We start from the raw sequence: 13,534 nt of genomic DNA, 5'->3' as shown, positions 1-13,534 counted from the left end.
AATTCAGGGTCTGTCTCTTTGGGTTTCACTTTACTACCTATGAGATACCCGAGTTTTCCTCTACTACAGACATAAATTCTTATAGACTGTGCCCAAGCAAGATAATTTGTCCCATCTAGCTTGATTGTGGTTACACCAGTCAAAACGGAATCTACCAAGCCAAGGCCTGAAACCGGCACTTGCTTGAACTCACTTCCGTATGGCTCCATTAATTGAACGAAAAATCAAAGAACCAGAAATTTTGTTTGTATAAACTTACTTGAAGTCAAATCAGAACCCAAATGCTTGAAAACTGGGGTTTTACTCCGTCCAACTGTTGGGGAGAAAGAGAGAAGATGCAGCCACTCCTACCAGACCTTCCCAATCTCTTCCAAATCTGAACCGCCCTCCTTTAGGAGTCACAAGACACCTCCCAAGCACAGAGCGCCACACCCAAGCTTCACCTTTACCTGTACCTTCGAAAATCTCTAATCGGCTAGGGTTTTGGGCAGCAATAGAACAACACCGCTTCTTGGCAATATCCAGCCAAATTTAAACTCTCCAAACCCTCTACCAACTAGGCTAGAGATCCTCTGTACTATAGAGAACCTATCTCTCCATACACTCTCTTAACCTAAGGGTGTATGGGAAAAGAAGAAAAAGAAAAAAAGGAAGAAATAGACCTGCTCTGATACCAAGATGCAAACCAGTCCTCAAATATTAAGTGTAAATTTGAAGATTAGAAGAAAAGGAAGAAGAGAAGTAAGAGTAGCAATACAAGAGAAGAAGATGGCGAAAAGAGAAGGAAGAAGAAGAAGAAATTGAATCATCTCTCCTTTATCCTCTAACCCTTTTTTTTATTAAGAATTAAAGTTAGGGTAATGACCAGTATGCCCTTAAGTGGGCGGCCAGCTAGGCAGTAACATAAAGAGATTAAACAAAAAAGAAATAACAGGCCCATTAAGAGAGGCCCATTAGCCAACAATAAAAGAAAAGATACTACAAGAGAAGATACTAGGGCCCATTCGGCCCAATCTCTTTACAACTACTTTCAACATTCCTCCTCAAACTAGCACTAGCTTGCCTAAACAGAAATAATACAATATTCTGATAACAAAATAAAAGGACCTATAACAAAAAACTCAAGACTCTCAAAACTTTTGTAGCCTTTCAAGAATTTCATTTAATACATGCAAGGCATAAAGACTTTTGATGCTACAAATAGTTAAACAAGTTAGAAACATGCATCACCAAGCATTTCAACGAAGCACACGAGTTCACGATAAAGAATCACTCCCCTTGTCTTGTAATCTAATGTTCCTCCAGCCTTCAACTGAACATTTGAACTCTTCCCAATCAAGGATTGAAATATTGATAATAGAAAGTTTTTGGAAACTGGTACTTGAGAGATTCACTAAAAGACTAGCACTGTGGAAAAGGAATTACATTTCAGTGGGTGGGAGAATAACCTTGATTAGGGCAACATTAGCCAACCTACCAATATACTTCCTCTCCACCTTTAGGATTCTAGCTAGGATAGCGGACCAGCTAGAGAAATTCATGAGGGAATTCCTTTGGGAGCCAAGGGATGAGAAGAGGGACCATTTAGTGAAGTGGGAGCAAGTAAGCAGACCTAAGGAGTAGGGAGGGCTTGGAATAGGGAACTTAATGTGCCTGTTATTGGGGAGCTAAGATATTTTCTCTCCCCTCTTGTATCCATAATCTCTCTTTTCTTTTAATATTAATGAAGCTGTTGTTATTGATAAAAAAAAAAGGGAACTTAATGTGCAGAAATACAGAACTCTTAAATGGCTATGGAGGTTTCTAATGGAAAGGGAAAGGCTTTGGCATAAGGTAATTGTAATCATTCACGGGATCTTGAACAATGGTTGGGATGCAAAGACAACTCCTTCAACTTCACTTTCTCCCTGGAAATCAATACAAGAGGTATATCCAACTTTTATTAGCTTCACTTGTTTTGATGTGGGTTGTGGTACCGAGGTATTATTTTGGGAGGATCTTTGGTTGACATAGTCTTCTCTCAAGTTTGCTTTCCCTAGCCTTTATTCCTTGTCTGATTATAAACTACTACCTGTTTCGAGTTTTGTCACCTTTTCTCATTCCAGGGCAAATTAGGATTTTGGTTTTAGAAGAGGATTAAGGGACAGTGACTGTGAAGCCCTCATTCAATTGTTGGACAACCTTAATCTGGAGTCACATCTCCGCCCCCACAACCCCCACAGCACATCCCTGCCGTGTATTGAGAGCATCTCCCGATGATGACATCATCGGTTCTGGTATTATCATCGGGAGATGTTCCCAATACACGGCGGGGATGTGTTGTGGGGTGTTGTGGGGCAGAACGCTGTGGGGCTGAGATGTGAACTCCCTTAATCTAGATTTTCTGGATCAATCAGTGGAGGACACTAGTGTTTGGTCTCCTATTCCAAATGGTGTGTTCACTTGTGCTTCCTTTTTCAATGCCCTTTTATTGCCTATTACCTTGGGGGAGAATTTCCCAGTGAAAGAGATCTGGAGCAAGCCTATCCCTCACAAAATCCATGCTTTGTACTGAGAAGTCTATCTTGGAAAGGTAAACACGTGATATGCTTCAAAAGAGAAGGCCAAGCAAATGCTTCTCGCTCATATACTTTATTGCTATTTTGCCCCCTTGTGCTTTGTATTTGGGTATGTTGCTGTTCTCTTTTTGGTGGCAGATGGTATACCCCACAGGATGTAGCTAGCCTCTTCAGACCAAGCTTCCTGGGAAAACCAAAAAAGAGAGAATTATGTGGAAGGCAGTGAGGGCAGCAGTAGTGTGGACTATTTGGGAGGAAAAGGAATGGATGGATCTTCTATGAGAAGAGTAGATCAAAAGAGGAAATCTTTGAGGCCATAAAAATCAAAGCTATGCATTTGGTCGATGATATGTTAAGGACATGGAATGAAGTGGCTCATACATCTACAGAAAAGGAAAAAAGTGTTTATGGAGTGGAAACCCCCAATTGTTAATAGCATTAAATTAACTTTTGATGGAAGCTCCATGGGAGGTTCCGGTTTGGCAGGTATTGAAGGTGTCTTTAGAGATGGTGCAGGCAGAGTGTTGGCCATGTTTTTGGGAACTTCAGGATTGGGAGACTCATTAAGGGCAGAACTGATGGCATTTCTACAAGGATTAAGATTTGCAAAGCAATCAAATTTCCAACATTTGGAAGTAGGAGACTCAAAACTGGTTGCTTCTTGACCCAGAAGTAAGCATCAAGTGCCATGGATCTATAGGCATGCTTTTAGGGAAATAGAGAACCTGTCACAGGAGCTGAATGTTTCGTTCAATTGGGTAAGGACTGTAAATGGGATGGTTGAAACTCTAGCAAAACAAGGGGTCTATAGACAGCAGATGTTTTGGGTACTACTGCAACTTTGTTCCAGAAAAATTAGACAGCAATTGTTTTTGGGTACTATTGTATAGGGGTTTAACCGAACCGTGGGGTATTTTTTTCAAACCGAACTGATCTGATCGGTTTTTTAAATATGCAAACCGATACCGAACCGATGTGGATCGGTTAACCGTGGTTCAGTTTTTTGGTTTTTTTATACACTTAAAATAAAGAAAAACTAAAACTGGTGCCGGACTGCTAGTGCCATTGGTGGTTGTCGGTGCCGGTGGTTGCCGACAAGTGTTGCCTGAACGAGAGACCGAGAGGTGGTGCGGCTGGTGCCTGGCGGAGACGCAGAGAAGAGAGGTGAGAGAGAGAAGAGAGAACTGAGAGAGTGAGAGAGTTGGTGCTTGCTTGCCGGATTGGTTGAACCGTTGGTGCTTGCTTGCCAACGAGGCAGCGACCGTCATTGCCGTGCTGGTGGTTGGCGTGGGCCGCACGACCTCTAGAGTGAAAGAGAATTGAGAAAGCGAGAGAAGAAAAAACTGAGAGAAATGACAGAGAGAGAGAGAAAAAGAAAAAGCTGAGAAAAAGAGTTGGCAGTCTGGGAAAGACAAAAGAGGACTACCAATCTGGCACTTTGGCAGAGGTAGACTGCCGGGCTTTCAATTCAAACTTGAACCTTAAGGCTGAAAGTCTATTAGACTCATAGACTGCAGCTAATAAATCGGTACGATAGGCGACTAGGCATCGACTAAATGGAAATCTTTTATTCGATTTTCAAAAAACTAAAAAATATAATATATATAACATTATATTATTTATATAAATATATATTATTGTATATATCGGTCGGTTCAGTTAACCGTCGTTTTTTTGAATGGTTAACCGAAACTATCGGTTTTTTAAGAATATTGAACCAAAACCGAACTGACCGGTTTGGTTAACCGATTTTTCGGTTCAGTTTTTCAGATTTTTTTTACTCACCTTTACTATTGTAACCTTTATTGAGGATGGCTAATGTCTCATGAGAGGGCTGAAACCAATATGTTGTACCATTCAGTTTTTACCTCTTAATTAATTAATAAGATTCTTTGCTAATAAAAATCTATTGATACGACACACACTCGATATAGAGCATATTGTGTTGGTATCGGTGCATACAGATATGGGATGCACTGTGAACAAGGGCAGATCCCTTGAGTCATGCATATTGGGCCGGTACAGGCTTGTATTGACACGTATTGCATTGTATCAGTCCGAAACACATCTATACTATGCATTTGTGTCGTCTCTTTATTAAAAAAGGCTTATAGTGTGATTCAAGCCCATGTCACTTTTATACCCAAATCTTAAATGCGACATTCAACCACTAAACCAACTTGCCTTTTTTGATAATAAATGAAATATAATTACTTTTATTTACTTTTGTGTCCACATGCAACCCAAACAAATACATATGTTTATGTTTAACAACTTCAACTAAAAATTAAAAAGAATAATATTCAAAATTGATATATTATAAAGTAATGGAATAAATAATCTATCAAATCCACATTTATATCAAAAAATGATTTTTAATCTCAAGGAATTTATACAAAAAGTATTAATAATAGGATAATTATTTTAGTACTTAAAAATTTATAAATTTGCAAACAATAAGTATCTTAAAATATTTATATATTTTTATAAATTATTAATTATAATTTTAATTTAAATTGAATAGAAACAATTTATTATTTACAAAAATAAAAACATTGTTTACAAAATATTCGAGAATATAATATTAAAGCGAGTCTATCAAATCTACTAATCTACATTTATATAAAAAAATGATTTTTATTTCATAAAAATTATAAAAGTAAAAATTAATAATGGAATAATTATTTTAATAATTAAAAATTATGAATTTACATACTGTATGTATCTTAGAAATTCAACAATTTTGATTACATGTTTATTGTTTACAAAAATAAAAATATTGTTTACCAAAAATTTGAGAATTTAATATTTTGTTGATTTTTTTTGTTAATGTTAAAAAGTAAAAATAGTGAAATAAAAAAATAATTGATTTAATAATTAAAATATAATAGTTGCATATGTAATAGAAAATAACAAAATAATGGCTTTGACGCGTGTATTAATTTGTAAAAATCTATATAATGTGTCTTGGACTTTTGATTGATGCATTTATTATCAATAAAATTGTATGAAATCTATGCATCTCTCTTTATTAATTGTAATATATTCTTCATATATCATTAAAATATACATTTCCTATGTATTCATACATAATTTATGGTTATTTTGACATGAAATTTAGTGTTATTAATGTCATAATGTGTTTATGGAATTTGTATGTATTTCCCTAGCGTATTCAAGCATTTCTGTATTTTTATTTCCAAAGTGTATCTGTATTGGAGTTGTCTGATACGATACCTAATACCGATGCTTTGATCCTTGTTTAGCATGTAAAACAAGACTATCCTTGTAAACACTCGAGGGGCCTTGGAAACTTCAAGAATCCAAATCGTCCACTCTGGATCCATGCAAACTAGAAATACCTGTGTGACATAACAAATTCATCTGGTATACTGAATAAAAAACTTTCTCTGGTTCTTCTTGATTTTTTGTTCAAAGTTTCAAAGCTTCTCTCTTGAGATCAACTAACCCTCAATAAATTCGTGAAACAATTATTTAACGCTAGGCAGTTCAGAAATGAATAATATATCCAACAACTATCAGCCAACAGACTAGGAACTCACTCCCTCAAAGGCCAAAACACTGTAGGGATAGTCCAAATATGAGTTGACGCTAGAATAGAGGGAGAAGAGGTGGTCACTTGCCCCTTGCTTCACAGAAAATCTCTCTATCACTTCCTCTGAAAAATATACGAGTGACTAAACAATTCCAAATGGCCATCTAGAAAACCATCTTTAGTGACCACAATCAAGAAGGAAGCATATCTCTTACTTCCCTTTCATTTTTGGGCATAGTCCCTAGGACATCATCCTATGTATCAAAAAATTACTAAAAGATTCTCCAAATTTTTTCTATAAATTATGCAATTTAAGGATGGTAGATGATAACCATTTTAGGAGTATGAAATTTCAATATATAATAACTTGTTAGCTTACAGTTTTTATTAATTTCCATAATTGCTATTTAAAGTCACAGCTTACTGCTTATTGTAAAACCAGATCTGATAACAGGGAATCCAAGAGAATGGAGATTTTGAATAGAGAGCTAAAACTAATTGGTCTAATAAGGAGGAGATAAAAAATACCAACAAAACTAAACAAGAACTGAGTGAAAACTAACAAAAAATGATAGCAAAAGGAAGGACAAGACCAAAGGTAACTTATTGTTCAGATCTGATCATAATCAACTTTAAATCTGATCACTGTCAACATCATTATCCTCATCAGAGTCTTCTTCTTGCTCTCATATCGTCTTATCAAATAATTCAGAAACAATTAATCAATGAATAACTAGAATTATGGTGGTGGAGAAGAGAAAGAAAGAAGAGAAAATCAAATTATGGTGGTCATAATGAGCCCCACCTCTTATATAAATGCTGGAAATGTGTAAGATTAAAAAGCATCCCAAGTAAGGTGGCCATAAGAAGTGACCTATAAAAAACTAAAGTAGGGCTATGGGCCAATAACACTAAGTCCATAAAACTGAAAAAAAAACATAAGAAAACTTCTATTACTACTTTAAACAGTATCCTGTGATAATTGAAGTTTTAATATTAAGCAAGGGGTGCATAGGGATCATCTTTGCTGGGCTCAATTGTAATTTGCTATTGTTTTTGAGGCTGCACCTTGCACCTCTCTGTAGGAAGCTCATTATATAAGTTGTTTGTTGTTTCTTCTCTTTCTTAATAAAATCCTTTCTATTAAAAAAGGGCAGCCCAGTGCACGAGGCTCCTGTTGATGTAGTGTCTGGGGAGGGACAGATGTACACAACCTTACCCCTGCACATACAGAGAGCCTTACCTATCAAAAAATTTAAGTTTTAATATTAATAAGAAAGAAAATTGGTATTATGAAAGACATACTGATAAGTGACAACTGTGGAAATCTACAACCATTATAATGGAGTGCATATTGGTCATTGTTAAGTTGCCATTTTTGATTCCTTGAGTAAAACCATAAATAATTCCTTTGTTGGATAATGTCCAGTTGAGTCCATTTTATAATCTTTTATGAAATGTGTCTTGTATTCTGGGGAGGTACTTACAATAATTTTTTTCCTGACAAAAAAATTGTAAGGCTTATTTTGATCTGCTTCCAAACAATCATTTTTCTTTGGAATAATATGGATTAAGTTTTCTATCCATTGGCAGATAGAGACAATTTTTGAAGGTAAAGCTTGCACTGAAATGCGAGAATCTGCATTGAGCTTGACAAAGAAGCTGGCCCAGACAGCACAGGAGACCTTTGGTGATTTTGAAGAAGCAGTTGAAAAAGATGCAACAAAAACTTCTGTTTTAGATGGAACTGTTCATCCTTTGACAAGCTATGTAATAAACTACGTGAAATTTCTGTTTGAGTAAGTTATATTATTGTGCACTCTTATATTCAGTGTTTACTTCCAATAAGTACTAATCATTTCAGATAAAATAGTACTAAATTACTATTATTATTAATGTTGTTGTTGTTGTTGTTGCCTTGTTGGTATATGCAACCGAAGAATCTATTATAGTTCAGCAAAGACCTTGGTGTTTCTTTGTGCTGATGGTAGTGACTTTTTTGATGGAGTGGATTCTAGTTCTCGTTGAGTTGAAAGGATTTTGCTGTGAAGATATTATCTATAATGTGCTTATTATTTTGGGTGTAGAGGGCAGTATATTCATTTTGGCTTTGATTTTTTCCCACTCCATGCACAATAGTTTGTTAATAAGATATTTTTATTACTCATAAAAAAAATAACGATTACTGATTTTTTTCCCATCAAGGTTACTTTGTCCAAGTGAGTTTATGGTTTGAAATATCTTCTTTACACATTTTTTTAAAGGGGGTGGGGTTGGATTTATAAAGTGCTTTATGTTGAAGATTAATTAGTTTTATGATGTTTTTTTGAGTAGATGTTTTATGTTAGTTGTTAGATAGGAGGTGGGGACGATAGTAGTTATGTGAGTCCAAATTTTATTATGTTTTTTGAGTGTTATATATGCTGTTTTATGTTTTGCCGCCCTATAAGGGCATAGTTTTCTTTGTACTGTTCTATTATTTTAGTATAAATAATAAGTGAAGGGGGCGGCCAGATTATTGCTCTCTTTTCTTTCCAACTTCTCTTCTTCTCTTCTTCTCCTTCTCTTTTCCTTCTCTCTTCAAGAAACTACTCTCTTTCATATTTTTTTAATTCAGCAGATTCCTACTTGATATCAGAGCATCGACTAGGGTTTCTTGAAGCATTCTCATGCAGCCCTAGATCAGCCGATTGCATGAAGTAGTAAAGGGCTGATCGATCTGCTATAGATTGCCCAGTTCTTGGAGTTTTTGGTGGGATCTAGACATCAGGAAGGTGATCTACTGTTCGGCATCAAAATCAGGAAGAACTGGAGTACGGGGAAGAGTCCCAGAAAAGTTGGGCTCTTTGTTTTCAATCTGATCTTGGGCGCCTAGGTATTGTTAGTTTTCTTTTGATTTTTTGAAGAGGGCGGTTTGGTTTCTGAAATTTTCTAGGCCTCCCAGAGTGATCAATTCACTTTTCTCTCTGTTGGGAGGAGTGGAGAGGAGAGAGATTTCCTTCCAGCTAGGGTTTTCTTCTTCCGAAAGGGTTGGTTTCTATGTGTGTGGTATTAAATTATTTTTTGAAGGTCTTCAATCTATTTTTTTCTTACTGTTGAACTATTTGAAGTAAAATGGAGAGTTGGAATACCGAGATGAAATCTATCGGTATTGTGGGGCTGGGTGTTGGAGGTAGTAGTGATATTTTTGGGTCTGGGATGATTACTACAATAAAACTTGATGGTACAAATTATTTGGAGTGGGCACAATCAGCTAAGATGGCTATTGGTGCCTGTGGAAAATTAGGGTATCTCACTAGGGAGGAGAAGAAACCTGATACAAACTCTTCCCGATGGGTGCAAGAGAATTACATGGTAATTTCCTGGTTGTGTAATTCTATGTTACCTTACATTGCAAAAAATTTCCTATGGGCTAATATTGCTAAGGAGATTTGGGATGGAGTGACTGAAACCTACTCTCAGAAGTAAAATGAAGCCAGAGCCTATCAGTTAAGAAGCCAGGTGATAAGTATGAAACAGGGAGAAAAATCTCTTGCTGTGTATTTCTCCATGCTGAAAACCCTATGGCAGGAAATAGATCACTTAGAAACTGTGGTATGGGAAAGTGTAAATGATGCAGCAACTTATCACAAACTGGTAGAGAGGAATAGGGTTTTTGAGTTCTTGGCAAGGCTGAACCCTGAATTTGACATTGCTAGGCAGCATATTCTTTCTAGGGAGGGTGTGACACTCTCTCAGCCTATGCTTCTGTCTCTGGAGAGGAGAGTAGGAGGAATGTAATGCTGAGACAGCCTGGGATTGGCCAGTCGGCTATGGTTGGTACAACAAAACCTAAGCCGAATGGAGACAGGGGAGTAGTGAGACTAGAAGGGAAGATAAGAAGGACTTGGTGTGTGATTATTGCAAGAAGCTTAAGCATACCAGGGACACTTGTTGGAAGCTTCATCCAAATCTTATGCCTGCTCGGATAAGAAACAAGAAGGGAAATGCAAATGTAGCCACTACAGGAGACTCTTCAGCCCCTCTTTCCCAAACTGATTGGGAATCCATTGCAGTAGCAACAATGAGAACATAATTGGAGAGGTTTGGACAGCTTATGAGTAAGAAAGATTCACCCAGAACTAGCCTTCCAGATGGACAACAGAATGTAGGAGCCAATTGCACCACTTCCTTTGCATATACAGGTAGTTCATATGCAACTGCAAATCTTGCATCTACTTCAGGTAAGGAGGGACCTCCCTAGATTATAGACTCAGGAGCATCTGTGCATATGACTAATGCCCCTACCATTTTCAGTTTCTATCAGTTGTGCTCTGGTAGAGACAAAACCTCTATAGCAGATGGTTCACATATGCCCATTGCTTGGAAGGGGACAGTTAGATACCAATGATATAACTTTGCCTTTTGTTTTACATGTCCCTAGACTTCATACCAACCTACTATCTACTATTTCTTTGACAAAAAATTTGAATTGTTCTGTGACCTTTCTTCCTGGTAATTGTGTTTTGCAGGATCTGGAGTCAAAGAAGATGATCGGGAGTGGTCGTGAGGTGAATGGAGTCTACCTTCTAGATGAGATTTCGAGACATCAGGGCCATCATGTTAGCAATAGCAGTAGTGGTGGGTCAGAGTCAGTGAACCAGATTATGCTTTGGCACAATCGCTTGGGACATCTTTTTTTTAGTTCTTTGAAATGTCTTTTCCCAAAGTTGTTTGAGTATATTCAATTATCAACTTTGGAGTGTGAGAGTTGTCAGTTAGGAAAGCATTGTAGACAATCTTTAAAACCAAGTAATAAAATAAGTACTACTTTTAATATTGGTCACATTGATGTATGGGGGCCATATCAAATCCCCTCCATGGGAGGATTCCATTACTTTTTCTTGTTTGTGGATGATTATACATGATATTCTTGGATATATTTGATGAGATCACGTGATGAGGTTTCTAACTTAGTACGACAATTCCACCAGATGGTTCTCACACAATTTGGAGTGAGAACTAAGGCTTTTAGATCAGATAATGCCAGAGAGTACTTTGAGAAGGACCTAACCATGTATCTCTTAGAACATGGTGTAGTTCATCAGAGCAGTTGTGCATATACACCACAACAGAATGGAGTAGTTGAGAGGAAAAACTGACACATTGTGGAGGTGGCAAGGAGTCTTATGGTGTGTGCTTCAGTACCTGTACAGTTTTGGGGAGATGCAGTTCTTATAGCCATACATGTGATTAACTGTGTTCCTTCATGGACTTTGGGGTTTAAGGTGCCAATTAGCCTTCTTTTTTCCAGATGGAGAGATATTTCATATACCTCTGATGGTTTTTGGTTGTGTTTCTTTTGTTCACATTCTTGGCTCTCATCGCAAGAAATTGGATCCTAAGGCCAAGAAATGTGTTTTTCTTGGGTATGCTCATAACCAAAAGGGGTATTACTGTTATGACCCAGTGTCGAGGAGCAGATTTGTCACTATGGATGTTACCTTTTTTGAATCCACATTCTTCTTCTCGAGTGGTTCTCCTCAGGGGGAGAGTTTTGGGGAGAAGAACAATCTGTTCCTCTTGTTTCTGTGGTGCCTCCATCAGTTCAGCCAGCACCTACACCTCCAGTTTCATTACTTGAGCCACTACGGGCAGCCTCACAGCAATATCAGTGCCGACAGATGATGGTTGACTCCACACATCCTCAACCCACACCACTCTCTGTCAGTCCTTCTGAAACTCCAGATTCGGCAGATACAGTTCCAGGTATTCCTCTTGAGCCTGAGCCTGTTATGTTTTCTTATGATAATGTTTTTGTCCCTAACACCATTGTTGCAGTTGATCCCACTACAGCCCACTGCATTTCACACCATCTTTCCTATAGTGCCTTATTACTCTCCTACCGTGCTTTTCGTTCTTCCCTGGACTCTGTGTCTATACCCAGTAATGTTACTAAGGATCTCTCCAAACCTGAGTGGAAAACAACCATGCAAGATGAGATGGATGCTTTGGTCAAAAACCAAACTTGGGAAATAGTTGATCTCCCCCCAGACAAGGAGACAGTCGGATGTCGATGGGTATTCACAGTGAAGTATAAGGCCTATGGCAAGATAGAGAGGTACAAGGCAAGGTTGGTAGCGAAAGGGTATACTCAGACCTATGGTGTTGATTATCTGGAAACCTTTGCACCAGTAGCTAAGATGAATTCAGTTCGTATCCTTTTATCTCTAGCAGCCACCTATTCATGGCCCTTGTTCTAGCTTGATGTCAAAAATGCTTTCCTCAATGGTGACTTAGAGGGGGAGGTATATATGGACATTCTAGCAGATTTTTATGAAAATGTTGGTAAAGGAAAGGTGTGCAGACTCAGAAAATCTCTGTATGAACTGAAACAGTCACCTAGGGCTTGGTTTGACAGGTTCAGAGGGGCACTCATCCGTTTTGGATACACGTAGACACAGTCTGATCACACCCTCTTTGTGAAGAGGAGAGATGCTTTGGTGTCAATTCTGATTGTGTATGTGGATGATATAGTGGTGACAGGAAATGATTTGGAGGAGATTGATGATCTCAAAAAATCATTGCAACAAGAATTTGAGATCAAAGATCTTGGTGAGATCAAATACTTCTTAAGGATTCAAGTTGCAAGATCCAAGCATGGGATCTTCATTTCACAGAAAAAGTATGTACTTGACCTACTGCAAGAGACTGGGAAGTTGGGGACCAAACCAACAGACACTTTTATTGATCCAAATCACAGAATTAGTGGTGTGGATGGTGAATTGGTAAAAGATGTGGGGAGATATCAAAGAATGGTGGGACGGGACGACTGTTGTATTTGTGTATGACACAACCAGATATTTCCTATGCTATCAATGTTGTGAGTTAGTACATGTATGCACCTCGGGTTCAGCACTGGGAAGCTATTGAGAGAATACTTGCATATCTGAAAAAGCACCCTGGTAGAGGCATTCTTTTCTCAAATCATGAAAATTTGACGCTAGAATCCTATACAGATGCAGACTGGGCAGGATGCTTAGATGACAGGAGGTCTACATCAAGAGTGTGTACCTTCGTAGGTGGAAACTTGATCTCCTGGAAGAGTAAGAAGCAAGCAGTTGTGGCAAGGTCAAGTGCAGAGGCTGAGTATAGATCCATGGCTCATGGTGTCTCAAAACTTCTTTGGGTTAGATCTCTTTTGAGTGAGATTGGGGTGAAAGCAGAGGAACCTATGATGTTATACTGTGACAATCAGGCTGCAATCAATATTGCCCACAATCCAATTAAGCATGATAGGACAAAACACATTGAAGTTGATAGACACTTTATAAGAGAAAGGGTAACAACTGGAGAAGTTTGTTTGCCTTATGTCTCTTCAGAGTTGCAGTTGGTTGATGTTCTCACTAAAGGGGTGGCAAGGAACAAGCTTGAACATGAT

At 37.8% G+C, this 13,534-nt stretch overlaps 1 protein-coding gene across 7 annotated transcripts in view; it reads left to right on the top strand.

Moving 5' to 3' along the window:
- The window catches only part of LOC148847581 (exocyst complex component EXO70A1-like), a 61,374-nt gene that overhangs the window by 27,602 nt on the left and 20,238 nt on the right, over positions 1 to 13,534 (top strand). For 4 of the 7 annotated variants that reach the window (XM_088949771.1, XM_088949768.1, XM_088949772.1 and 1 more), the window contains exon 8: positions 7,708 to 7,913. In XM_088949771.1, coding sequence (XP_088805897.1) covers positions 7,708 to 7,913 — 206 coding nt within the window. Of the gene's footprint in view, positions 1 to 1,770; positions 1,927 to 7,707; positions 7,914 to 13,534 lie in introns of all 7 variants that reach the window. The other 3 variants (XM_088949767.1, XM_088949765.1, XM_088949766.1) reach the window with 1 other exon arrangement.

This window comes from Nelumbo lutea, chromosome 6, assembly GCF_056320005.1.
Source record: "Nelumbo lutea isolate HS-2025 chromosome 6, American lotus-T2T, whole genome shotgun sequence".
NCBI lineage: Eukaryota > Viridiplantae > Streptophyta > Magnoliopsida > Proteales > Nelumbonaceae > Nelumbo > Nelumbo lutea.
This window is presented reverse-complemented; position numbering and strand designations above follow the sequence as displayed.